Source organism: Arvicola amphibius, chromosome 15 (assembly GCF_903992535.2).
Source record: "Arvicola amphibius chromosome 15, mArvAmp1.2, whole genome shotgun sequence".
NCBI classification, from domain to species: Eukaryota; Metazoa; Chordata; class Mammalia; order Rodentia; family Cricetidae; genus Arvicola; species Arvicola amphibius.
Window position 1 is genome coordinate 33,821,233 of NC_052061.1, and position 27,689 is coordinate 33,848,921.

The 27,689-nt window shown below is 44.5% G+C and overlaps 1 protein-coding gene across 4 annotated transcripts; it reads right to left on the reverse strand.

The window, feature by feature from the left end:
• Positions 1-27,543, reverse strand: LOC119801822 (acylcarnitine hydrolase-like). 4 transcript variants are annotated; one of them, XM_042054223.1, is made up of 12 exons: positions 27,468-27,543; positions 6,066-6,276; positions 4,833-4,974; positions 4,054-4,187; positions 3,719-3,977; positions 2,866-2,964; positions 2,502-2,642; positions 2,300-2,380; positions 1,920-2,064; positions 1,434-1,571; positions 981-1,053; positions 1-534 (listed from the first exon to the last, which is right to left on the reverse strand). In XM_042054223.1, the coding sequence occupies exons 1-12, from the start codon at positions 27,541-27,543 to the stop codon at positions 348-350; spliced, it is 1,686 nt and encodes a 561-aa protein (XP_041910157.1). In that variant the 3' UTR covers positions 1-347. The 4 variants fall into 4 exon arrangements, with proteins under 4 accessions (XP_041910157.1, XP_038168429.1, XP_038168430.1 ...); XM_038312501.1 differs by lacking the exon at positions 27,468-27,543 and adding an exon at positions 6,866-6,941; XM_038312502.1 differs by lacking the exon at positions 27,468-27,543 and adding an exon at positions 6,866-6,941 and having other exon boundaries at positions 2,866-2,960; positions 3,715-3,977.
• Between the last annotated feature and the right edge of the window lie 146 nt (positions 27,544-27,689).

Consider the following 27,689-nt stretch of genomic DNA (forward strand, 5'->3'; position numbering starts at 1 on the left):
TGGTTTTCAAACTTCTGCTTTATTTTAAAGAGACGTTTTTGTCTGAGAGAAAATGACAGTGAGGATGAGAAATTAAGGGAGGAAGGGACCCAGTACGAGTGGAGTGTGGAAGGAGATGAGCCTGCCTTGGGAGGATAACAACTCCGCATTGTTATGGGAGCATTCATTGAGTGGCTCTAACCAAAGATGACCCAGCAGGATAGAGTCACATGCAGAGGATTCGTGATTAATGACAAGTGCAGAGATTATGTGAATGTCAGAATCAACCCAGGTTAGTCAATGAGTTTGGGGGCCTCAAGGTGACCCCAGAAGTAGCCAATGCTACACACCATTTCTCACACAGGGCACTATAGCTCTTTGTGCATGTGCTGAGATTTCTTTAGCTCCTGGATCTTCTGGGGCAGAGTCTGGGTCCAGAACTGCAGCCTTCTGGCCTTCAGGGCTCGGCCCACAGCAGGCCGGATGTCCAGCTGCAGGTACGGCTCATCATTGTCCATCATGGGCCAGTGGGGTAGACCCTCGCTATTGGGGTTCCTGTGGATATGCCAGCCAGCAAGGAAGGGTGAGGTCACCCTGATCCAAAGACTGACCCCCCGATTTGGGTCAGGCAGTAAACAATTAGGCCAGTGGTTAATGGGGCTGATGGGACAGGTGTCCTGATAAAGGGACACAAGTGTCACCCACTAGTTTCTGTTCCATGTGAAGGAAGACGACTTGACCTGTTTTATATCAAATCTAAGAGGCAAGATATAAAGACCAGTACCAGAGCACTATGGCTCATGAGCCAGGTCACTGTAGATGACCAGTAACTGACACCTACAAAGTATCTATATAAATGTGCTATCCAGGAGAGGAATCTATCATGTGATGGAAGATTCAGGAAAGCTAAAGAGACCATCACCCAAAAGGGATTACTATATAGGGACACAAATATCGCTATAACACATACAGGGAAGGTTGAGAGAGAGGCGTGTTCTTACCCATGTCTTGCAAAGTTGGTCCAGTACTTCATCATCCTCCTGTTCAGTAGCTCTTCCTCCTCAGTGAGGTCAACTGGAGGTATGAGAAAAATAAATCTTGAAGTCCATGACACCAAACACAACTGCCAACTTGTGATTCCCACTCAGAATTCCATCTGCTGTCAGAGCCTGAACTATCAGCTTCATTACCACCCTTCTTCACTATGCAATATTCAATATACATGCAATCCTCTAATGGAATTCCTGCCCCAATGTGCTGTCATCTCCTTCACGGGCTAGACTGGGACAGATTCAGATTCTAATCATGGTATAATTTTTTAGTCTATGATATGATACACATTTGAATTTATTCTCTCCCAGAATCTAGTTTTCCTCAAATGGACTGCCAGCTCAGGAGTCCCTGGGATGTCATCTGCGACCTCAGTCAGCTTAAGGAGAATAAGGAAGACTCACGTTTCATGCCAAAGAAGAAGGACCCAAAGACAAAAGTAACTTCATCACCATGGTCAGCCTTCACATAGGGTGGCCTGAAACTCTTGAGGAAGGTGGGCTGATGTTGGAATTCATAGAAGTAGACAGGAGCATGGGAACCTGGAGGTAAGGACAAACAGTGACTTAGCCCATCAACTGGATTTTTGCGGAAACATTTGCTGACAAGGTACGTTGACATAAAGTTACCTGGAATCATAAATGTTAAAGTGGGAGAGAAAGTTCCAGGTTGGAGCTCTAGCTGTGGAAAGGCTCAGGGCAGAACAGTGCTCACGGCCTTCCCAGCTGGATGGTTTTAGATTTCCAGAAACTCATTTTTTTCCTCTGCATCTGGATGTCACTCTACTAAACTAGACATGAGGAGACCCAGATACCCACACTGCTCCACAGTGCTCACCCATGGTCTACATCTCTGAACTGCTCCGCTAAGATTGTTACAGATGTACTCACGTTGAAAATGTGCTACTTGGAGTGCAGGGATCACAAACATGAAGTCTGCCATCATCTCTGTGTACTGTTTTTGGAGGGTCTGTGGGTCCTCAGTGTCCCCCATGTACTCTTCCATTAGCAGGTCACTACACTCAGGCGGCAGCATCTACACCAAGAGATCAGGATTAATGTGGTTAGGCATGATCTTGGTTAGTTGGGCAGCAGCCTTTGGTACGGGGAGAATGGGGCCTGGAGGAATAGAACATGGGGGAGAAAGGTCCATGCACTGAGGTCACCCCACACAGAACCACACACATATGCTGACCTTCATTAATAGGGATGCTATCTGAGAAGGGGATATGAGGGACATCTCCATTTGGATAGGACCAGTGGTATCTCACCATTTGTGATACTGTATTCTTCAAAACAGACTGCAGATTCTCTCTTGTTATTTCCTTTATTGTCTGAGCAATGCCGAAGATCTGTATTGTAGAAGACCCTGTTAAGTGTGGGATCTGATGGGCTTCCTTTAAAGATGTATTGTGTTCCCACTGTTTAACATAAGAAGCTCCAATCTCCCAAAGGATTAGAACTAAGACTCACATTGAGGATAATCCAACCATACTCATCATTGTTGATACCAATGATGCTGGGGACAGGACGAAAATCCACAGAAACCAACAACTCTCGGGGATGCCTGGGTAGGAATACCCCGTCTACCACAGCAGGGATGATCTTGAAGACCTGAGGGGCATTAAAAGTCAATGCTGAAGGTCAATGAAATATGTATGTTGATGCTCACTGAGTCACCTCTACCACTTTCATATTTCTTACTGGCCTCAGGGTTCTCAGCTCACTCTGGAAGAGAATCTACACTAAGATTAGCCTATCATGATATTCATATTGTACACAGAACTAAAGAATACAAAGTCCGACTAGATGTTCCAAGGCACACAACTCTACTTACCCTGTTAATGCCCAGAATCTCTGCTTCACTCTTGCTTCTCAGACAGTGCACCAGGGCCTTTGAGTCTATGGTCTCACATCCAGACAGGTTGGCCACTGTCTGTGAAGGAGAACAAGGGGGGAGAACTTTACAATTTCAATTCAATGCTATTGCCCTAAATTCCATACATTAGTATGTGTTGTGTGTACATATACATATAAATTATTCCCTTTGTCCCACTCTTCAAAGTTGATGGGCATCAGGCAGTATCCTCTCTACCTCCTCATGTTTTCCCTTAGGGTAGTTTTACTAACTCTAGCTATCCTTCTGTATACCGGATGTGAGAGAAGGATTAAGTCTGCCAGTGTTTGTATTTGAACATTAGAGGCCCAGTTCTTTCTGCATAGAGGCCCCTTATTGGAGACAGGGGGTCCTCTTGTTTTCCGCTCCTAGTTTGAGCTACCCTGTGTATCTAGAGATACTCTTGTCTCTGCGTCCTCCACCTGAGCATAGGAACCTTGGAATTATGGAAAACCTACTATCCCCAACCTTTTGAGGGTTCTGGATATTTGAACTTAGGTCCTCAGGCTTGTACTCCAAACAAATAAAAAAACCCACAAAGCTATCTACATAAGCACATGCATATTCATTTTCGTCAGTGATGGAAGCTACTTGGAGTAGTTTGCTGGTCAGACAACATAATCACCCAGTATGAAGTAGAGGCAAGTAGCAGCTAACCCGTGAGTTTCCCAAAACTTATTGGAAGAAAACTATTTTCCATGGTTATTGTTTCCCCCACGATACCGAAGACCAGAGCACCAGAAGACAAAGGCTGAGGGGGCAGACTCAGACTATGATGGTTGACGGCACTCACAGTGTAGACCCTCTCATGGGTGTCAGAGATAAGGTCAGGCAGCAGGGCCACTCCACTCTGCATGATGGCTCTGTGGAAGAGTCCTTGAGACATAGGGGACACAACAAGTGAAGACACACTTGTGCCTCCTGCTGACACACCAAAGATGGTGACAAGGTCAGGGTTGCCTCCAAAGTGAATGATATTCTGCTGGACCCAGCGTAGGGCGGCCACTTGGTCCAGGTAGCCCCAGTTGCCTCTGGCGTGCTGGTCTCCAGTGCTGAGAAGTGGAACAGACATGAATCAAAGGCTTCTCTAGGTTCTTCTCAGTTGCCATTTTACAGTCCTTTCCTCACCTGAAGAATCCCAGGACACCCAGACGATACTGGATATTAACAACCACCACATCCTCAATGGCTGCCAGCATGGATCCATCAGTCATAGAAGCCATGCCTATAACCAGAGCACCACCATGGATCCACACCATCACCTGGAAAAGTCAAGAGAGATGCCATGAAGCTCATAGCCATTCCAACTCTGCAAGACTACTTACTAGAGAATCAAATTCTGGCCTCTGTGCAGCTACACAAATACATGCAAATCCTCAGGACTTCAGGAACTTAGTCACAGACAGGTTCTCTAGTAGCCCCATCAGTATATTCCTAGTCCCCCCCATACAACATGTGTCTCAGTTTGAATTAATGGGTATTGTGTAGAATAATGTCGTCATTACTCAGACTCTGCATAGTTGATCAAGGAGGGGTGCCTCCACGGTTACCTCTCCAGACTAAAAAAGGAAAGGATCATCAACGCTCACCGACACAACACATAATCCAAAAGTAGACATAGGTAAGCTCAATATTGAGGCTTGAGCACCTAAGTGGTCCTACAGAACTCAGGTTGTGGAATGAGTCCGCTTTGATCAAAGAGCTGGAGCTTTAACCACTCAGTGCTCCTGTTCTGTGTGCCATACCCACGTTCAGCTGCTTAGTGTGGCTGAGAAGGCCTTCTTTGATCCGGTAGGAGGAGGCTTTTCATCAGAGTCTCCACTACAGTGGAGCTCAGGCTTCTTTTATCCCTTCTAATCATCTGAAAAGCATGCCCTCTCCCAAGCTGACCATGTCCTGACACTCACAGGCAGGTTAGAGCCCTCATGGGCATGAGCTGGTGTGTAGATGTTGAGATACAGGCAGTCCTCAGACATAGAGAATGCAGGCAGGGGCAGATTCATATCTTTCAGGCCCAATGAATTCATCATTTCAAGGTTTTGCAGACAACTGATGGAAATAGCAGAGAGATATTCCAAGAGATACATGGTGGTCAAAAGCAAATGTGAGCCTGGATATTTGTCAGCCACTTTCAGCTGCTACTCCTCATGATGTCCTGTTAACACATATTCCCCCTCTGAAGTCCTTTCCACCAAGGTGATGGCCACAGGCTCCACAATAGCTGAGGTGTAGTCCTCCAGTTTGGTTGGGTCTGTATTTTTTTCTGAGTCTGGTATATAGAGATATCTCAGTGTCTCTATGGAAATGATTGGATGTATGCGGTGACATTCACTGAAGTGTATAAGAATGGAAAAGTGACCTAGACCTTAGCAATGCAAGGCATGCAAGCGTTTTCTCCTCTCTGTTCCTGATTGTGGATGTGATGTGACCAGCTCCTGTCGTTTTCTTTCAGTGTAACTTCCCAAACACGATAAATTATAGTCTACTTTAATAGTAACTTTCTTTCCTAAATTGCTTTCTTTCTTGGTAATTTACTACAACAACAGAAAACAAACAGATTGCAATATTGGAGTGTGGTACTCTCCAGGAATCAGAGGAATCAGTAAACAATACTGCCCAAAGGGCAGTAAGAAATCCTTCACTCCATGTACAGACTCTCAGGGAATTTCTTTTTCCTATGCTGTCTTCTGTGCAAATTAGTCACATATAGTTCCTTGGTCAATGTTGCTTGGCCCTATAGACGAGATTAGCAAGTATCCCTCACGCTGCACCTCAGGACCTAAAATATACGTATTCTTCTGGATTTTGGATGCTCTCTGCTGAATAGGTCACAAAACTCATGCCTCGAGACTCCTCCCATTGTGGCAGAGAACACTGGGCTTTATTGAATCTGTGAACAATTTTATCTTTGTTCCTCTCTATCGTACACACATCTAACTCGTATGGGTGCCAGGATGATGCAGGAGACTGGCAAGGTTGTTCTACTCAACCTTAGCACATGTGTTAGAAAAATTCATGGCGGACTCCCCACACTGGGAGGAAACTGCTGTGGAGCTGAGATGAAGGAAAGACTTCAGCATGGCTCTGAACTCAGAGCAACTGTTCACCCCAGGGCCAGACATCCTCTGTACAGAACTTACATGGCTGGATGTGAGGTCCCATCTCTCACACCACTCCATGGTTCAGGGGCTTCAGGGGGTGCAAAACGCAGTGGTCCTACAGGTGGCTTGGCAAAAGGAATTCCCAGGAAGGTGTGGACACCAATTTTGGCATCACTCACTTGAACAAGGCTGCCTCGGACCTGGCCAGTGTGTGTGTTTCTGATGGGGCTGGCCTCCGAGGAGTCCTGACCTGTTTAGAGAAATGCCATCTGGATTAGCTTTGTGCAATCAGCTGCAAGCAGATTGTGGGAGTTAACATCTCACTGTTACCAGGGCAAAAAAGAAGGGAACCCCAGACCTCCTAGTTCAGCTGTGGGGTGTGAGTGTGGGAACTTCCCTATCCCTCAGAGCCAGGAACCTTTCCTATTGCCCTTTGCAGGAAGTCAGAGCATTTCTCTGGCCACGGAGTTCACACTCTGAGATATTTGGCCACATGAAAATATAATTATTGTCATTCTTATACAAAGGCCAGCTGTAGCTACAGTAAGAGCCATACATTGAGGAGGGAGAAATTCTTTCATCTTGCTTTTCCTTGAATTTTCTAGCATTCTCCAGAGCTCCTTACACTGAACTGTCTCCTCACTATGGAGAGATTTTAGACATCTCTGACCTTCAATCAGTGTGCTTTGGCTAGGGGCTTGGGAGACGCATGATTCCCACACTTTAGTCTGTCCTTTCCATCACCCACCCCTGCACCCCTGCTCCCTGGCCTTCCCTCCCTCCCACAAGTTCAACCTCTGATTTTAATCATTTCCCATTAACAACTTATTGAGCCTCACCCTGTACATGAAGGAGGAAAAGCAGGAGCCCAAAGATCACAGCATTCAGCCAGCTTTGCAGTTGATTCAACGACATGATCAGCTCTCAAGCCTGAGTCGCTGCTGCTGTGGAGGATGGCTACGTTTCACAAACAGGAAGCAGAATGTGTGGGTCTTTCTTAGCTATGAATTTAAATCAAAAGGATATGGGCGGGGACCTTGGTGTGGTGGGGCAAAGTTCTCATTGTTGGAGAACTGATTAGTCAGAGTGACAGGAGTCAATGTCCAGGAGGCAGGGCAAAGTCACCCTGCTCTTTCTGTTCCCTCCTTGGCCCTGGAATGGCACAGCATGGATTCTGAAGATCTTCTGGGACACCAGGAGCCCTGTCCTCACACATGGACAGAAAGATGTCACAGGAAAGACAGAGGGCTTCTGTGAGTAGGTACACACTCAAGATGTAACAGGAGAGACAGAGGGCTTCTGTGAGTAGAGAAACACTCAGGATGTCACAGGAGAGACAGGGGGCTTCTGTGAGTAGGTACACACTCAAGATGTCACAGGAGAGACAGGGGGCTTCTGTGAGTAGGGACACACTCAAGATGTCACAGGAGAGACAAAGGTCTTCTGTGAGTAGGGGCACACTCAGGATGTCACAGGAGAGACAGGCAGATGCAGGACATCTGAGTGTGACCTTCATCCTCAAGGCTCTTCTGTGCTTAGAAATCTCAGTTTACTGAGCCTGGATCCAGGGTCCCTGGTCTCTTCAATATTCTTATTATCTACGTGGACACCTCCCTGTTAGGTCACAATTGTTTGATCAATCACAGTACAGTTCTGGTGCTTTTAAAGTCCCCAGCCCCTATTCACTCCATCCTCAAATTGTGTCTCCTCTAGTGGGCAGCTCCTGCCAAGATCAATTTCGCAATCACTTATCCATTTCACAACTATTTTTAATTGTTTGCATTTATTTATTTATTTATTTATTTATTTATTTATTTATTTTGTGGTCATGTACATATGTGTGTGCATGTATGTAGATTCTCCCAGTCCCTGGCTCACATATGGAGATGAAGGGACAATTTCTGTAAGACCATTCTCTAATCCCACCATATGAAGCCCAAAGTGGGCCTAGGGTCATCAGGATTGTAGGAAAGTTCTTTTACCACCTCCTGATCAATATCATATGTAACCATATGACAAGCATTTGCTTGGACCTTGCAGGTTCCAACACTGGGGTCAATCTGAGGTCTCATGAACTATGATGAACCTGAGATAAAGGTGTGTAAATAAAAATTTTATAGTCCCCATAAAACACTAAGATGATATATCAAAGGATGCAGGATCAGAATTCCAGACTGGCTTCCTAGAGGAAGTGGCAAGGGGGTCAGTGTCAGACAACCTTTAGTGCCACCTGAGAATTGACTTTGGCTACAAATTATCTTCATTATTATCTAAATAATAGTCTAGAGTCCCACAGCATGGCACTGTGGAACTTCTTCCTTGGTGTCTCTGGCTGCTTTCCTGTCACATCACAGCTTAGCCCCTGCCTCCTCTAATCAACAGGGGCTCATTTGATTCACTGTCACCCCTCCAATGGACTCCTGCCCTGACTGTGGTCCTAGCCTTTCTTGGCAGGTGTTCTCTTCACTCCAAGTTCCCAACCAAAGGAAGAGCAGGACCACAAGGGCTGAAAAGTTCCCAGTATCTCCAGTCTCTAGATGAAGGAACTATATTCCTAAAGGAGCCTGGGTATCCCTGGGCTTTTAAATCCCAGTCGTTTTTGTAGCTCAGCTGGGGAAATCCCTGTGTGCTGCTCCTCACTGCACCATCATCAGAGGTTCCGTGTTGATGATGGCCATGGCCACAGTAAAGATGTGAAATGAAGAAGATGCTCACACTCTGTTCTGTGGGGGAGGCAGAGAGTGAGGAGTGGGTAGGAAGTGCATGAGAGATAGAAAAGGAAATTAGAGATTCCATCTGAACTGGTGAGTGAATGCGGACCCTGGGGCAACCTGCCCTGGAAGAGAGCACAGACCCCCTACCCCCACTTCCCTCTGCAGGCTTGTGTCTGTTTCTCCCGTCCCTGTGTCTCCCAAGTTTTCCCTAGTGTTCTCAGGTGTCCTGCTCCTGTTCTAAGGCCATCCACCCAGAGGAGTCAGACTCTGGCCTCCAGGCAGGTCTGAGGATTCCTGCAAGGGAGTGCGGGCTTCTTCAGATTGTGACGCAAGGAATAGGTCCTCCTCTGGCACTGGGGAGATCCAACCAGTTTCAGTCACAGCAAAGATTGGTCTAGGACACCAAACGCCTCCGGGCTCCTTTTGAAGGAAGAGATGGGCAGGTGCCAAGGCAGGAGCTCCTCCAACAACATGAAAGGCAACATGACATCACCACAAGCCAAACATCCCGAAACAACAAGAATTGAACACCCTACCCCAGAAGATATAGAAGAATGCGACCTTAAACAGTACTTTATGAAAATAATAGAGGACCTTAAACAGGAGGTAAAAAACTGCCATAAAGAAATGGAGATGACAAACAAAAAGGTAGACGAAATAAATAAATCTCTCAAAGATACCCAAGAAAAACAAGAAAAACAAGAAAAAGCAATCAAACAGGTAAGGGAAACAGTACAAGACCTGATAAATGAAATGGAGGTATTGAAGAAAACACAATCTGAGGGACGACTGGAAATGGAAACTCTGAGTAAACGAACAGAAACTTCAGAGACAAGTATTTCCAACCGAATACAAGAGATGGAAGAAAGAATCTCGGACTCTGAAGATACTATAGAGGAAATAAACTCACAGATTAAAGAACTAAACAAATCTAACAAATTCTTAACACAAAACATTCAGGAAATCTGGGACACCATGAAAAGACCAAACCTAAGAATAATTGGGGTAGAAGAAGGAGAAGAATTACAACTCAAAGGCCCAGAAAACATATTCAACAAAATTATAGAAGAAAACTTCCCCAACCTAAAGAAGGATGTTCCTATGAAGGTACAAGAAGCCTACAGAACACCAAATAGACTGGATCAAAAGAAAGCATCCCCACACCATATAATAATCAAAACACAAAACATACAGAATAAAGAACAGATATTAAGAGCTGCAAAGGAAAAAGGTCAAGTAACATATAAAGGGAAACCTATCAGAATTACACCTGATTTCTCAATGGAAACCATGAAAGCCAGAAGAGCTTGGATAGATGTGCTACAGACACTAAGGGAACATGGATGCAAGCCTAGACTATTATACCCAGCAAAGCTTGCATTCACCATTGATGGAGAAAACAAGATATTCCAGGACAAAAACAGATTTAAACAATATGCAGCCACAAATCCAGCCTTGCAGAAAGTAATAGAAGGAAAATCACAAACCAAGGAGTCCAACAATGCCCACAATAACTCAGGCATCTAGCGACCCTTCATCAGCACAACTAGAAGAAGGGAAACACACAAACTCTACTACTAAAAATGACTGCAGTTAACAACCACTGGTCATTAATATCACTTAATATCAATGGACTCAATTCACCTATAAAAAGGCACAGGCTAAGAGACTGGATACGAAAACAGAATCCAACATTTTGCTGTTTACAAGAAACACACCTCAACCACAAAGACAGACACCTACTCAGAGTAAAGGGTTGGGAAAAGGTTTATCAAGAAAATGGCCCTAAGAAACAAGCGGGTGTGGCCATACTAATTTCCAACAAAGTTGACTTCAAACTAAAATCAATCAGAAGAGATGGAAAGGGACACTTTATACTCATAACAGGAAAAATCCATCAGAATGAAGTCTCAATCCTGAATATCTATGCCCCTAATATAAAAGCTCCCACTTATGTAAAAGAAACACTTCTAGAACTCAAGGCAGCCATCAAACCACACACACTAATAGTTGGAGACTTCAACACTCCTCTCTCACCAATGGACAGGTCAATCAGACAGAAACCTAACAGAGAATTGAAAGACTTAATGGAGGTAATGAATCAAATGGACTTAAAAGACATCTATAGAACATTCCACCCAAATAGGAGAGAATATACCTCCTTCTCTGCGGCTCATGGAACCTTTTCGAAAACTGACCATATACTTGGTAACAAAGCAAACTTCCACAGTTACAAAAAAATATCAGTAACCACCTGTGTCTTATCGGATCACCATGGATTAAAATTAGAATTCAACAACAATGCTACCCCCAGAAAGCCCACAAACTCATGGAAACTGAACAGTCAACTACTGACCCACACCTGGGTCAAGGAAGAAATAAAGAAAGAAATTAAAGTCTTTCTTGAATTTAATGAAAACAAAGACACAACATACTCAAACCTATGGGACACAATGAAAGCAGTGCTAAGAGGAAAGTTCATAGCACTAAGTGCCCACTTAAAGAAAACGGAGAAAGCGCTCATTGGTGACTTAACAGCACACCTGAAAGCTCTGGAAAAAAAAGAAGCAGACTCACCTAGGAGAAGTAGAAGACTGGAAATAATCAAATTGAGGGCAGAAATCAACAAAATAGAAACACAGAAAACAATCCAAAGAATCAATGAAACAAGAAGCTGGTTCTTGGAGAAAATCAACAAGATTGACAAACCCTTAGCCAAACTAATCAAACGGCAGAGGGAGAACACGCAAATTAATAAGATCAGAAATGAAAAGGGGGACATAACCACAGACACAGAGGAAATTCAGAGAATCATTAGATCTTACTACAAAAGCCTGTATGCCACCAAATTGGAAAATGTAAAAGAAATGGACAGTTTTTTTAGATAAATACCATATACCAAAGTTAAACCAGGACCAGGTGAATGCTCTAAATCGTCCTGTTAGTCGCGAAGAATTAGAAACTGTTATCAGAAACCTCCCGACCAAAAAGAGCCCAGGACCAGATGGTTTCAATGCGGAATTCTACCAGAACTTCCAAGAAGACCTAATACCTATACTCCTTAAGGTATTTCATAATATAGAAACACAAGAGTCACTGCCAAATTCCTTCTATGAAGCTACAGTTACCCTGATACCTAAACCACACAAAGACTCAACCAGGAAAGAGAATTACAGGCCAATCTCACTCATGAACATTGACGCAAAAATTCTCAATAAAATACTGGCAAACCGAATCCAAGAACACATTAGAAAAATTATCCAGGGGCTGGAGAGATGGCTCAGAGGTTAAGAGTGCTGCCTGCTCTTCCAAAGGTCCTGAGTTCAATTCCCAGCAACCACATGGTGGCTCACAACCATCTGTAATGAGGTCTGGTGCCCTCTTCTGGCCTTCAGGCATGCATGCAGAGAGAATATTGTATACATAATAAATAAATAAAAATAAATAAATAAATTAATTAAAAAAAAAGAAAAAAAGAAAAATTATCCATTACGATCAAGTAGGCTTCATCCCAGAGATGCAGGGCTGGTTCAACATACGAAAATCTATCAATGTAATCCATCATATAAATAAACTGAAGGAAAAAAAAACCATATGGTCATCTCATTAGATGCTGAAAAAGCATTTGACAAAATTCAGCACCCTTTTATGATAAAAGTTTTGGAGAGATTAGGGATACAAGGGTCATTCCTAAATATAATAAAAGCTATTTACAGCAAGCCGACAGCTAACATCAAATTAAACGGAGAGAAACTCAAGGCTATCCCACTAAATTCAGGAACACAACAAGGCTGTCCATTCTCTCCTTATCTCTTCAATATAGTGCTTGAAGTTCTAGCAATAGCAATAAGACAACATAAGGGAATCAAGGGGATTCAATTTGGAAAGGAAGAAGTTAAACTTTCATTATTTGCAGATGATATGATAGTATACATAAGCGACCCCAAAAACTCCACCAAAGAACTCCTACAGCTGATAAACTCCTTCAGTAACGTGGCAGGTTACAAGATCAACTCCAAAAACTCAGTCGCCCTTTTATACACAAAGGATAAGGAAGCAGAGAGGGAAATCAGAGAAGTATCACCTTTCACAATAGCCACAAATAGCATAAGATATCTGGGAGTATCTCTAACCAAGGAAGTGAAGGATTTATTTGACAAGAACTTTAAGTCTTTGAAGAAAGAAATTGAAGAGGATACCAGAAAATGGAAGGATCTCCCCTGCTCGTGGATTGGGAGGATCAACATAGTGAAAATGGCAATTCTACCAAAAGCAATCTATAGATTCAATGCAATCCCAATCAAGGTCCCATTAAAATTCTTCACAGAGATTGAGAGGAAAATAATCAACTTTATATGGAAAAACAAGAAACCCAGGATAGCCAAAAAAATCTTATACAATAAAGGTTCTTCTGGAGGCATTACCATCCCTGACTTCAAACTCTTATTACAAAGCTACAGTATTGAAAACAGCTTGGTATTGGCATAAAAACAGAGAAGTTGACCAATGGAATCGTATAGAAGACCCGGATCTTAAACCACAAACCTATGAACACCTGATTTTTGATAAAGGAGCCAAAAGTACACAATGGAAGAAAGAGGGCATCTTCAACAAATGGTGCTGGCATAACTGGATGTCAACCTGTAGAAGAATGAAAGTAGATCCATATCTATCACCATGCACAAAACTCAAGTCCAAATGGATTAAAGACCTCAATATTAATTTGAACACATTGAGCTTGATAGAGGAGAAAGTGGGAAGTACTCTACAACAAATGGGCACAGGGAACCGTTTCCTACGCATAACCCCAGCTGCACAGACTTTAAGGGCAACATTGAATAAATGGGACCTCCTGAAGTTGAGCAGCTTCTGTAAAGCAAAGGACATTGTCACTAAGACACAAAGGCAGCCTACTGACTGGGAAAAGATCTTCACCAACCCTGCAACTGACAAAGGTCTGATCTCTAAAATATATAAGGAACTCAAGAGACTAGACGGTAAAATGCCAATTAACCCAATTAAAAAATGGGGCGCTGAACTGAACAGAGAATTCTCAACAGAAGAAGTTCGAATGGCCAAAAGACACTTAAGGTCATGCTCAACCTCCCTAGCTATCAGGGAAATGCAAATCAAAACAACTTTGAGATATCATCTTACACCTGTCAGATTGGCTAAAATCCAAAACACCAATAATAACCTTTCCTGGAGAGGTTGTGGGGTAAGGGGTACACTCATCCATTGCTGGTGGGAATGCAAACTTGTGCAACCACTTTGGAAAGCAGTGTGGCGGTTTCTCAGGAAATTCGGGATCAACCTACCCCAGGACCCAGCAATTCCACTATTGGGAATCTACCCAAGAGATGCCCAATCATACAACAAAAGCATATGCTCATCTATGTTCATAGCAGCATTATTTGTAATAGCCAGATCCTGGAAACAACCTAGATGCCCTTCAGTGGAAGAATGGATGAAGAAACTGTGGAATATATACATGCTAGAATACTACTCAGCGGTAAGAAACAATGACATCTTGAATTTTGCAGGCAAATGGATGGAAATAGAAAACACTATTCTGAGTGAGGTAACCCAGACCCAAAAAGATGAACATGGGATGTACTCACTCATAATCAGTTTCTAGCCATAATTAAAGAACATCGAGCCTATAAATTTGGGATCCTTGAGAAGATAATAAGAAGGTGAACTCCCAAAAAAAGATATAGTGATCCTCCTGGATATTGAAAGTAGACACGATCGCCAGGCAAAATTGGGAACTTGAGGGTTGGGCAAGACTGGGCCAAGGGAAGATGGGGAGAGAAAAGTGTGAAGGGGAGAACGGGGGGAGCTCGGAGGAATGGGGTGCTTGGGATATAGGAAGGGTGGATATGGGAGCAGGGAAGCATATATCTTAATTTAAGGAGCTACCTGAGGGTTGTCAAGAGACTTGACCCTAGAGGGGTTCCCAGGTTTCCAGGGAGATGCCCCCAGTTAGTTCCTTGGGCAGCTGAGGAGAGGGAGCCTGAAAAGGCCAGTTCCTATAGCCATACTGATGAATTTCTTGCATATCACCATAGAACCTCCACCTGATGATAGATGAAGAAAATGACAGAGCCCCACATTGGAGCACCGGACTGAGCTCCCAAGGTCCTGATGAGGAGCAGAAGGAGAGAGAACATGAGAAAGAAAGTCAGGACCGTGAGGGAACCTCCATCTGGCGACAGATGGGGAAGGTGACTGAGCCCCACATTGGAGCACTGGACTGAGCTCCCAAGGTCCTGATGAGGAGCAGAAGGAGCGAGAACATGAGGGAGAAAGTCAGGAACGAGAGGGGTGCGTTCACTCATGGAGACGGTGGGACAGAACTAATGGGAGATCACCAACTCCAGTTGGAATGGGACTGATGGATCATGCGACCAAACCCGTCTCTCTGAATGTGGCCAACAGCGGGGGCTGACTGAGAAGCAAAGGACAATGGCTCTGGGCTCTGATTCTTCTGCATGGACGGGCTCTGTGGGAGCCTTCTCAGCTTGGTCGATCACCTTCCTGGACCTGGGGGGAGTTGGGAGGACCTTGGTCTTAGCATAGAGTGGGGAACCCTGATGGCTCCTTGGCCTTGAGAGGGAGGGAGGGGAGGTATGGGTGGAGGGGAGGGGAGGGAAGGGGGAGAAGGAGAGGAGGGAAGGGAGAGGAGGAGGGGAGGGAGGGGGGAGGAGGAGGGAAGGAGATGGAAATTTTTTAAATATAAAAAAAAATAAACCATGAGAAAAAAAGAAAAGGAAATTAGATAGATAGATAGATAGATAGATAGATAGAGAGAGAGAGAGAGAGAGAGGGGGGGGGAGAGAGAGAGAGAGGGAGAGAGAGAGAGAGGGAGAGAAGAAAGTAGAGGCTCTAGTCCATAAAATTCCTTCAATGAGATGCTACTGTATCCCTGTTCGCTATGACCAGGTTTAAGACCCATAAAGCCAGTGTTGGCAAAGACATGGAGCCACTGGCACTCTCCTAGACCGCTGGAGGAGACACATATGATGTAGTCATTATAGACGACAGTCAGATAGTCAAACATATTTATCCTGTGATTGAATGATTCTATTGCCAGGTCTTTAGATCAAGGAATTGAAAACACCAATCACAAAAACTCATACTTCCAAAGTTCAGAAGAGCTTGTTTAAAAGTTGTCAAAATCAGGTTACTCAGGAGTTGATCAACTAGGGATTGGGCAAAATGAGATGTTTGCACATATGGAGAGACACTGTTAACTAAATGTAGCACACTTGAATCTTTTTTTCCTTTTCAATTTTTCTTCTTTCTCTTTCTATATTTTATTTTATTTAAATAAGATTCTTTTTAAATTATTTTACATTCCAACCACAGTTTCCTCTCCCTCCTTTCCTCCTGCCCACACCCCCACCCCACTTCTGTTCCACTCCCCTTCCCTTCCACTCCTCCTCCATCTCCACTTAGAAAAGGGCAGGTCTCCCAAGGGCTTGCACAAAGCATGGCACATCAAGTTGTGGCAAGACGAAGCTTCTCCCGTTGTGTCAAGCCTTGGCAAGATAATCCAGCATGGGAGAAAGGTTCCCAAAAGTCAGTTAAACATCAGGGACAGGTCCAGATCTCATTGCAAGGAGCCTTACAAAGGGACCAAGCTACACAACTGTCACACATATGCAGACAGCATGGTCAGTGCCTGGAGGTTCCCTAAATGTTGATCTAGAATCCTTGAGCTCCCTTGAGCTCAGCTTAGCTGTCTCTGGGGTTCCCCCTTCATGCCCCTAGGTTCCTAAATCCCTCCTCCTTTTCTTCAACAAGACTTCTTTTTTTGTTTTTTGGGTTTTTTTTATTTTATTTGTTTGTTTTTCAAGACAGGGTTTCCGTGTAGTTTCTAGAGCCTGTCCTGGAACTAGCTCTTGTAAACCAGGCTGGCCTCGAACTCAGAGATCCGCCTGCCTCTGCCTCCCGAGTGCTGGGATTAAGGCGTGCGCCACCACCGCCCGGGTCAACAAGACTTCTGAGCTCAGTCCAGTACTTGGCAGTAACACACTTGAATCTAAAAGACGTTTAACTTAGTAACAGAACGTTTCACATAGCAATCTTTTCCTGAGATAGGATAACCCAGGACTCTGATGTTTCTAAATTATATCCAGGTTCTGAACTGTACCATCAGAAAGGGGCTGCAGAGACCAGGAAATGATTGACAGAGAGGAGCTAGGGAATGTTCCTCCAGTGAAATGAGACTTGTAGTTCCCTGAGCGTAACTGCACAACTCATTTTTATGCAAAGTATACACATCTATGCTGCTAATAGGGCAAATGTAATTGCTTAGAAATCATTTGAAGGGAGTGGGGGTGTGGGAGGAGGGGAGTAGATGGAAATTTTTAATAAAAAATAATAAAAATAATAAAAAAAGAAAATATAAAAAATAACGTAGATCTAATAACAAAAAATAAAATATACATGGTTTAAAGATATTTCAAAAAATGGGTAATTTGAAATTTCGTTTGCTGACCTAATATTAACAACAAAATAAATATGGATTTCAATGGAAAAAAGAAAGAAATCATTTGACTTCAGAGATTTTAAAAAATGACACAGCTACTGAAAGTCTAAAGTCCATTTGGTGAGGTGTCCTGTGTCTGCCAACAGAAATGGAGACCTCACAGGTGCATGTGTGCAGCAGGAGCTCACAAACACAAGTCCCCAGTGAGAGCTTCAGGCAGAGGTCTTCTTGCGCTCAAAGGAAGGGATCCTCTCTGCCCAGCTACTGAGCCAAGGCTGAGACAGTCTTGTCTCTCTTCTGCCCCCTGGTGTTTGCAATGTGGAACATACAAATCATCCCATCCATAAATGCTATAGATTTAATGCCTCCCCTCCACACGCTCTGTGCTTTCAGGCCCTGTCTAGGCAGATGTTCTCTCTCTCCTCAACTACCTTTCTAGAGAACATCTGGGCTGTGGGAGCTGAAAGGTCCACCCACTCTCCTCCATTTCTTCCAAGCTCAAAGACAGGGAAGCTTCTTCTTTTTTTTTTTTTTTTTTTTTTTTTTTTTTTTTTTGGTTTTTCGAGACAGGGTTTCTCTGCAGCTTTAGAGCCTGTTCTGGAACTAGCTCTTGTAGACCAGGCTGGTCTCGAACTCACAGAGATCTGCCTGCCTCTGCCTCCTGAGTGCTGGGATTAAAGGCGTGCGTCACCACAGCCCGGCTCGGGAAGCTTCTTCTTTATGTTCCTGGGATAGCCTGGTGGGTCCGCATAACCCTGGTCTGTTTTGTAGCATCATGTGGGGAAGATTTCCATGTCCCAGTGTATCATCATTCAGAGGCTCTTCATGGATGATGGTGGAGACCATTGTAAACACGTAGAACAAGGAAGACTCTCAAATTCTGTGTGTATGCTGGAAGGGTTGGATCTGGAACCTTCATTTACAGACAAGAAGAGGGAGAGGGACTAAAATCTACAGAATCCTCTTCATGAAGATACTACTGCATATAACATGCATACCAGTGTTGGCAAATCATGGAGCCACTGGTATGTTCGTGCACGCATGGCTAAAGAAGATGTAAAATGGTGTAGTCATATTGAAAGACAGGTTGACCTTTTCTGCAAAAGATAAAGATACCTGTGCTGGGATTCAGCAAAACTACTACTGTTAATAAAGTCTACTGGAATTACCAGGTATCCCTTCAAGCCTTTCCCTGTCTTTCTAACTGACCTTGTCCTTTGCTGCTGTGACATCTATTGTCAGGTCAACTCAAGTTTGCACTCTACAGTGAGGATACTGAGAGTTGGGCCACTAGGACACTCAGATCATGGACATCATTGTTAATCCCATCAGCCCAGTGTAACCAAACAAAACAACCTTTGAATGAGAAAGCTAGTCCTCAATACATAGCACACGCGATGGTACCTTGACTTTGGAATTCACAGTCTCCAAAATTATATGCAAATTTCTATTTGTTATGAGTCATATAAGTTATGATATATATAAACTCATATATGCATATTACATGTATCAGTCTATGCATATATGCAATTGAGATGAAGTGTGTGTATATATTACCAGCTGACCTGAAAATATTGAACTCATTAAATCCACCTGCCTTGGACTTACCCACGCCACTTGTGTCTGCCATAGACCTGACTTCCTGCATAGGATGATTTTTGTTATGGACACAAACTTTCTAAGACACCAGGGCTTTGCAAAGCCACATGTTTTATAAGCTACTTATATAGAGCTTTTAGCAGACTGACACGAGAATTTGACATCCCATCACCTCTGGTGAGTCAATTTCTGCAAATATGTGAAGTAGAGACATGATATTGAATCCAGGATCTTATACATGTGAGACAAGTGCTCTATCTCTAAACTATATATTGAGGATGTATATTTTAATTTTGATAATTCCATACACAAACACAATGAACTTAAATCATGCTTACTCCCTTACCTCGATTCTTTCCATGCACAAAGGCACAGGGAGGTGTCCAGTGAAGCCCCTTTTGCTCCTCTGGGTTGGTCATGGCCACAAGCTCCCATCTTTCTGACGACTCACCTCACAGAGCACCATGTTTTTCTACTGTAGAGTTTGGCAGACATAAGCTTCAAATCAGCTTCGTGTTTCTAAGATGCCTTCTCTCTGATCCACAAGGATTACGATATTTTGTGTCAACTGATGTGGATGAGGGCAGAGCAGTTTCATATACAGACATCAGTGGGTTTTGCCTACATCTTCCCAAGGCCAAAAGCTCATCCCCTGTCCTCAGTGATTGCTGCCTACATAGAATACCTAGCTGCATGGCTTCTCTAACCACGATGCTCACTGAATCTACTACTGATGCCTAACGTTGTTACAACAGACAAAGCATGGTGAAGTGGTCCTACCTGAAGTTTGACACAATTGATGCTTCATCCTCCACGAGCAGCTGTCCCAGAAATGACATTTAGTGGAACAATTTCCTTCTCTTTGAGGGAGGACGAGCCCAGTCCAGGAAGGGGTCAGATTGTGACCAAAACATGAAATCAAATACTCGTACACACATTTATCCTCTTTTTGCTTTTGTTTATGTCTATGAAGCAGCTAGTTTTCTTTGTATTTCTTGGTAAATCCAATGAGTTTAACAGGGTGTGGTGTCTGGGTGAGAGTTTGCATACAGGAGCATGGATAATGCAAAGGCCACCACAGTTTGAGTCTGACCAAGTCTGACTCAGGAGAGCTGCATCCATAGAGATCTATTGTGGTTTTCACACAGCTCAACAGATCCCAGAGTCTCCTCTCCTTAGCAGTCCACTTCTTTCAGAGTTGTCATGTGAAAGGACAGATGTTTGCATGTTTGAGCACAGGGTTAAAGAGAGTCCCCCAAGGAGAGGACAAGACACCCTCAAGCATGGGTGTTGTCTTCTCAAGTGTACTTCCCTTTTACAGTAGCCAAACATTGGATTTTGGAGGCTTCTGGAGTAACATGCTAAGAATCCTCTTCTTTTCTGTTGAATAGGGTCAGGTGTGGTTGCTGATGTGCACTGGATAGAAGTCAACCAGGATGTGGAACTGTAAACAAGGTTCACTGTCTTCCTTGTGAGGTTCCCAGAGCCTTGGAGCATCACACCTGGCAGAGGAGTAAAGCTGAGCGTGCTTAGGCCTGCAGCAGAGTGAAAGCTCTTATAATACTCTATTCTGAAACATCGCTCTGCAAAAGGAGTGTTGTCTTGATGTAGACAGTCTTCACAGGCAACATTACTACTGTGTTGGAGTTCTTTTTCTCTAGGTTTTCTCTTAGTATATACTGATGATATATAATAATGGGTTTTATTATGACATTTTCATACATGTGAATGAGGTATTTGTTCCTTTCCAGTCCCATATTACTCTTCCTTGTCTGATTCTCATTTCTGGTGAAAACTAGTCCATCTTCTACTTTACTGTTTTTTTAAATCATTATTGATCATCTAGAAAATTCAATTAGAGTAAGCAGGTGTGTGAGAGTTTATTTACAGGAGCATGGGTGGTTTTCTAGTAGCAATTTCACTGAAAAAAATGTTTCTTCCCTCCCCAGTGTCCATCACTATGTACGGATGCTGAGGAAGGGGTGGGGCCTCCTGAGGCTACGTGTCTTTGTAGCTCTTCATTGTGTATAGTTCCTCAGTGTTTTGATGTATGAACACATTCTTGCCAGATTTCTGGATTTCATTTAAAGAGCCTCCAATTTCCTTGGCCTCAACAAGAGTGCTGGATCCTCAGGCATGTGCCACCACATCCTGCTCACATTTTAAGTAATCCTGGGGATTATGTAGAAGACACTGCCACCTTGATGTCCCTGTGAATGAGGCAGCTCTGGGTGCCATAGAGGAGAATGTGCTACAACTCTGTGCCTTCTTATAAAGTTCTCTGAGGTTCAGAATCCAGGTACCTAAACCAAGGCTGTTCAGAAGAGCAGGGACATAGAAGCAAGTTAGACCTTCTTGTCTATAATGCTCAGTGAGCATCAATTAGAACCCAGGAAACCACAGACAAGGGTCTCAGGCTGAGGGAAGGCTGGCATCCTTAGAGTGGCCTTGACTGGTAGGAGTGGCATGAATTTCTCAGAGTTCAACACAGGAGAATGTCTAGCGATAAGAGGCATCAAGGTTTGAACACACACTCTCTGACTGGTACTCTCTTGGCTCAGCTTCTGTAAGGACCTGAAGACTTTGAGGCAGGCCTACACCACATTCTCCTTGTCTGAGAATCTATCTTGTACCTTTGCCCAAGGTCAGACACGTTGAAGGATCCTGTCCTCTCATTTCAGCTGGGTGCTGGGAGGCTCGAGGGTTCTAGTTCTGTTTTGATCCAGGATACACTCCATAATCTTTCTGGGGCACCTGGGTAATTCTCTGACCTAAGTGGTGGGTTGTAAGATGCCAATGACGCCATGAATAATAGTTAATAGCTTCATTGTTATCCTAGGGTCCTCAGCAGCTACAGTCTAGACACAGACACAGAGAAGGGAAATGTCCCATCAGTCCCTCTGCTCCTGACCGTCTGCCTGCTCCTCTGACCTCCAGGCCCCACACTCATCAGAGACCCTCACACTCTTATTTCTCAGTGCTAATGTCCTCGGGTGTCACTGACCCTGTGTGTGATCTAGGGCCACCCGTGGGCTTTAGCAGAAGCATTGTCCCTCACTGCTGTCTGTCATTCTCCATAAGCTCCTCCCTCCCTGATCCCTTGCCTCCTCCTGCCTCTCAGTCTCTGACTCTGCAGAGGTTGGCAGTTCAGACTCTGTTCCCATCTTCCTCTTTCAGAGTCTCACCCTGAACACACTGGAGGAGAAGAGAAACCCACAGGATATGGCCTTCAGGAAGCCAGGAAGTTGATCCAGTGGCATGGTCAGGTTTCTCTGTGGTTCTCACTGTTCCTAATGCTGCGATCTTTTAAGACAGTTCCTCATGTTGTGTTGACCCCCAACCATAAAATTATTGTGTTGATACTTCATAACTGTAATTTCACTACAATAATGTACAATAATGTAAGTATCTGATACATGGATTATGGGATATATGACCCATCTGAAAGGGTCATTAGACACCACACACACAAAGTGGTCACTGCTGAGAGGCTGAGAACCGCTCACCTAGGTCCTGAGCCTGAGTTTGTGCTGCTATGAGATGCACTGTATTTCCCAACAGGAAGCAGTTGTGCGCCTCACCCAGGGAGGAATTTGAACTCAACAAAGATTAGGTGGGAGCTCTATGGGGCAGTGCAAGGTAATGAATGTCCCAAGAGACCTGCGCTGACCAGACAGAGGTGAACAGAGTCTGTGTTTATCAGGCTATCAGGCTGGCAAAGACACCTATCTGTTTTGACTTTATATTGCACCCCCTCAGAAGGCACAGCATGGACTCTGAAGTCATTCTGAGTATCAGTAACCCTTACCCCAAACCCCAACCCCAAATCAGGGTGACTTCCTTGTCACAGACTCAGCCCAGGGGAAGGATGGGGAGCAGGAAGCAGAAGGCTGCACTGGAGAGTCCCAATCTCTAAGCAGGTGTGTGCAGAGGATCCCACAGATGGGGAAACCACGGAGGGAGAAGGGCATGGACATTTAAAATCCACAGCTAGGAACTTTGGCCTGCAAATGCCACCGCACCCGTCATGACTGCATATCTCCCAGGGAATTTGTATGTTGTCCTTTGCATTTTATTTCATTTGTGGAATTTTAACCTTCATTTTTTTATTTTTTCAATGACATATTCATTATTCAAAAGCATATTGGTTAATATCGATGAAACTGTACATGCTCTATAATTTCTTTGGCTGTGAGTGCAGAGTTTATTCCATTGTAATAAAATAGGAGAAATGGTTTTAGTTTTTCTTTTATTTATTTATTAAAAATTTCTACCTCCTTCCCTCCTCCCATTTCTCTCCCACTTCCCCTAGCCCCCTTCTCCCTCCCTCTCCAGTCCTAAGAGAAGTCATGGTGCCCTGCCCTGAGGGAAGTCCAAGGTCCTCCCCACTCCATCCAGGTCTAAAAGATGAGCATCCAAACAAACTAGGCTCCCAAAAAGCCAGTACATGCAGTAGTGTCAAAATGCAGTGCCATTATTATTGGCTTCTCAGTCTGCCCTCATTGTCAGCCACGTTCAGAGAGTCTGGTTTGATCACATGCTCCATCAGTCCCCGTCCAGCTGGCCTTGGTGACCTTCCATTAGCTCAGTCCCACTCTTGCCTCTCAGACAGCGCACCAGACCCTCTGAGTCCATGGTCTCACATCCAGACAGGTTGGCCACCGTCTATAGGTGAAATATACAAGGAAAGTGCTTTCTCAATTCCAACTAGATGTGATTGCACCTAATTCTCACGCTTACTGTGTGCTGTGAGTTGATTGGAATAAGTATAAATTCATTCATTCCCTTTGTCCTGTTGCTCAAAGGTGACAGGTACTAAGCAGTCCCCTTCCAGCCTGCATACTTGTTCTTTTTGTTTAGAGTAGTTTTATTTTTCCATCCATCTGTCTGTGTTCTGTGTAGAAGAGAAGAATAAATGTGCCAACATTCGTATGTGAATGTTAGAGGACAAAGTTCCCTTTCTTCAAAGGCACCAACACCCCTTATTTCAGACAGGATACATTCTTCTTCCCCTCCTACACTAGCTGAGCGGCTATGTGAACATCCACGGATTCCCTTGTCTCTGGTTCCCACCCAACCACAGGAATACTGGAATTACAGACACATGTTACCAGGTCCAGCCTTTTGTGAGTTATGGAAATTTAAACTTAGATACTTGGGCTTGCTCTCCAAGCACTTAAAAAAAAAGCCCACTAAACCATCTCCCAAGTGCGTGTTTATTTTGCCCATGAAGGAAGCTGCTAGGAGCAGTTTGCTGTTCAGATAACACACGCACCCTGTATGAAGTAGAGGTAAGTAGATGCTAACCCCTGAGTTTTTGAGAAATTACTAAAAGAAAACTATTTCCCAGGTCCTTATTTTCCCCCGATGAACAGGATAATAAAGTTCCAGCAGATGAAGGCGGAGGGGGCAGAATCAGGCTACGATGGTTGAGGGCATTTACAGTGTAGACCCTCTCGTGGGTGTCAGAGATGAGGTCAGGAAGCAGGGCTACTCCACTCTGCATGATGGCTCTGTGGAAGAGTCCTTGGGACATGGGGGACACAACAAGTGAAGACACACTTGCACCACCTGCTGACTCGCCAAAGATGGTGACAAGGTCAGGGTTGCCTCCAAAGTGGGCAATGTTCTGCTGGACCAGCGTAGGGCGGCCACTTGGTCCAGGTAGCCCCAGTTGCCTCTGGCATGCTGGTCTCCAGTGCTGAGAAGTGGAAGGGACATGGATCAAAGGGCTGTCCAGTTCTTCTCAGCTAACATTGCCCCAACCAGCCCTCGTCTCACCTGAAGAATCCCAGGACACCCAGACGGTACTGGATAGTGACCACCACCACATCCTCAATGGCTGTCAGCGTGGATCCATCATAGATGGAGGCCATTCCTACAACCAGAGCACCACCATGGATCCATACCATCACCTGAATAAGTCAAAAGAGATGCCAGGAAGCTGCTGGGGAGTCCAAGCTCTGCAGGATTACTTACTGGAATATCAACTTCTGGGCCTCTGTGCAGCTACACAAATACATGCAAATCCTCAGGACTTCAGGGCCTTAGTCACAGACAGGGTCCTCTAGTAGCCCCATTAGGATGCTTCTAATCCCCATCCCCACCATGTATTTCACTTTGAATTAATGGCTCTCTATATATGCTAATGTAATGATTATTCAGACTCCTAATAGTGGAGAAAAGAGGGGTGTCTGCATGGATACCTCTTCAGATTAAACCTGGAAAGGATCATCAACTCTCATTGGCAGAACAGATAATCCAAAAGTAGAAATGGGTGACCTCAATGTTAAGCCTTGAAGAGGTCAGTGGTTCTTCAGGGCTCAGGTTGTAGTCCTCTGGCTCTTTTATAAGAGAGAAGGAGATAGGGCCTTTGATTGCTCAGTGCTCTAGTGCCCTGTGTCCCATATCTAGGTTCCAGCTGCTTAGTGTGGCTGAGAAGGTCTTCTTTGGCCCAAATAGGACAGGGCTTTTCATAAGAGTTCACTCTGCAATGGAGCTCAGGTTGCTTTTGTCCCTTTTAATCATCTTGAAAAGCATGCCCTCTCCCAAGCTAATCATGTCCAGACACTCACAGGCAGGTTAGAGCCCTCATGGGCATGAGCTGGTGTGTAGATGTTGAGATACAGGCAGTCCTCAGACATAGAGAATGTGGGCAGGGGCAGGTTCATATCCTTCAGGCCCTCTGATTTCATCACTTCAAGACTTTGCAGACAACTGATGGAAATAGCAGAGAGATATTCCAAGAGATATATGGTGGTCAAAAGCAAATGTGACTCTGGATCTTTTTTCTCCGCTGCTATTCCCAAAGATGCCCTGTTAACACATATTAAATCTCTAAAGTTTCTTCCCACCAAGGTAATGGTCACAGGCTCCTTGAAAGAGGAGATGGAGTGAGGTTGCAAGGGAGTACTCCAGTTGGGTAAGGCCTAGATGTTATTCTTTTTGAGTCTGGGATATAGAGACTTGCAGGTGTCTTTATGGAATGACTTATTATGTGGTGACATTCTCTGGAAAAATGATCCGAGCATTAACATGCATGCAAGCATTTTCTACTCTCTGTTCCTGGTTATGGATGGGATGTGATCAGCCCCTTCAATTTGTCTTCACTGTGAATTCCTGCATGTGATGGATTGGAATCTGGAGCCATTAATAGTAACTTTCCTAAGTTGCTTTTGTTGGTAATTTATTGCAGGAACAGAAAACAAACTTAGATTGCAATATTGGAGTTTTGTACTCCACATGTGCTAGAGGAATTAGGGGACAATCCTGCACTAAAGGGCAGTGAGAAATCCTTCATCCCATGTACAGACTCTCGAGGAAGATCTTGTTCCCATGTGGTCTTCAGAGCGAATTAGTTACATATTCTTGTTCCTTGGTCAATGTTGGTTGGCCCTATAGGTTGTCACAGTGGCTGGTGAGGACAGGGTTAGCAAGTATCCATCCTGCTGTACACCTCATGACCTGAAGTGTATTATACTGGATTCAGGGTGCTCTCTGCTTAATAGGTCACATAAACCACACCTAGCCATCCCTCCCATTGTGGCAGAGAACACTGGTCTTAATTTGAATCTGTGAACAATTTTATCTTTGTTCCTCACTATCATACATGCATCTAACTCATATGGGTGCCAAGCTCTGATGCAGAAGACTGGCAAGGTTGTTCTACTCAACCTTAGTACATATGTCAGAAAAATGCATGGTGGACTCCCCACATTGGGAGGAAACTGCTGTGGAGCTGAGATGGAGGAAAGACTTCAGCATGGCTCAGGGCTCAGAGCAAGTGTTCACCCCAGGGTTTGACATTCTCTGGGCCGAGTACTTACATGGCTGGATGTGAGGTCCCATCTCTCACACCACTCCACGGCTCAGGAGCTTCCGGGGGTGCAAAGCGCAGTTGCCCTACAGGTGGATTGGCAAAGGGAATCCCCAGGAAGCTGTAGACACCAACTTTGGCATCATTGACTTGGATGAGGCTGCCTCGGACCTGGCCTGTGTGTGTGCTTCTGATGGGGTTGGCCTCTGATGAGTCCTGACCTGGGAGGAGAGATGGCATCTGGGTTAGTTTTGTGCAATCAGCTGCCAGCAGATTGTGGGAGATCCTATCTCGGTGCCACCAGGGCACACAGGATGTTAACTGTGTAGTGAGTGTGGGTGTGGGAGTTTTCCCATCCCTCAGGACCTGGAACCTTACCTATTACCCCTTTGAAGGTTGTCAGAACATTTTCCTGGCCAAAGGGGTCACACGATCACAGCCATTTGGGCAAATGTATTTGTGATGATTGTCATTCTTATCCAAAGGTCACTGGTAGCTGCCACCATATCCATGCACTGAGGGGAAAATGCCTTCTGCTCCCTTTTCCTTGAATTCTTTCCAGGGCTCCTTACACTGAACTTTCTCCTCACTATGGAGTGATCTTAAACACCCCTGACCCTCTGTGTGCTAGTGGGCCCACAAAACCTGTGAGCCTTTGTCAGGGAATTGGGAGGCCCAAGTCTCCCACACTTTTATACATCATTTCCATCACCCATCCTTCCTCCACCTTTTCTCTCAGAAGTTCAACCTCTGACATGCAGACTCTGGCAGCTCAGTCTCTAATCATTCCCCATTGTCAGCTTAGTGAGCCTCACCCTGAACATGGAGGAGGAGGAGCAGGAGCCCAAAGACCACAGCATTCAGCCAACTATGAATCTGGTTAGGTGACATGATTAGCTCTCAGGTCTGAGTCGGTGCTGCTATTTAAGACGGCCACGTTTGATGAACAGGAAGCAGAATCTGTGGGTCTTCTCTAGGCAGAAATTTAAACCCAAATGTTGTAGGAGGGACCTTGGTGAGTTGGGGCAAAGTCCTCA

Excerpts from the sequence above, each read along its gene's own strand:
- LOC119801822 (XM_042054223.1), bottom strand. The coding sequence starts at position 27,543 with ATGTCACCTAACCAGATTCATAGTTGGCTGAATGCTGTGGTCTTTGGG. Across the intron at positions 2,381-2,501 it reads ATGGTTGGATTATCCTCAAT|ATCTTCGGCATTGCTCAGAC; the intron begins GTGAGTCTTAGT and ends TCTACAATACAG. Across the intron at positions 535-980 it reads ACCAACTTTGCAAGACATGG|GAACCCCAATAGCGAGGGTC; the intron begins GTAAGAACACGC and ends GCATATCCACAG.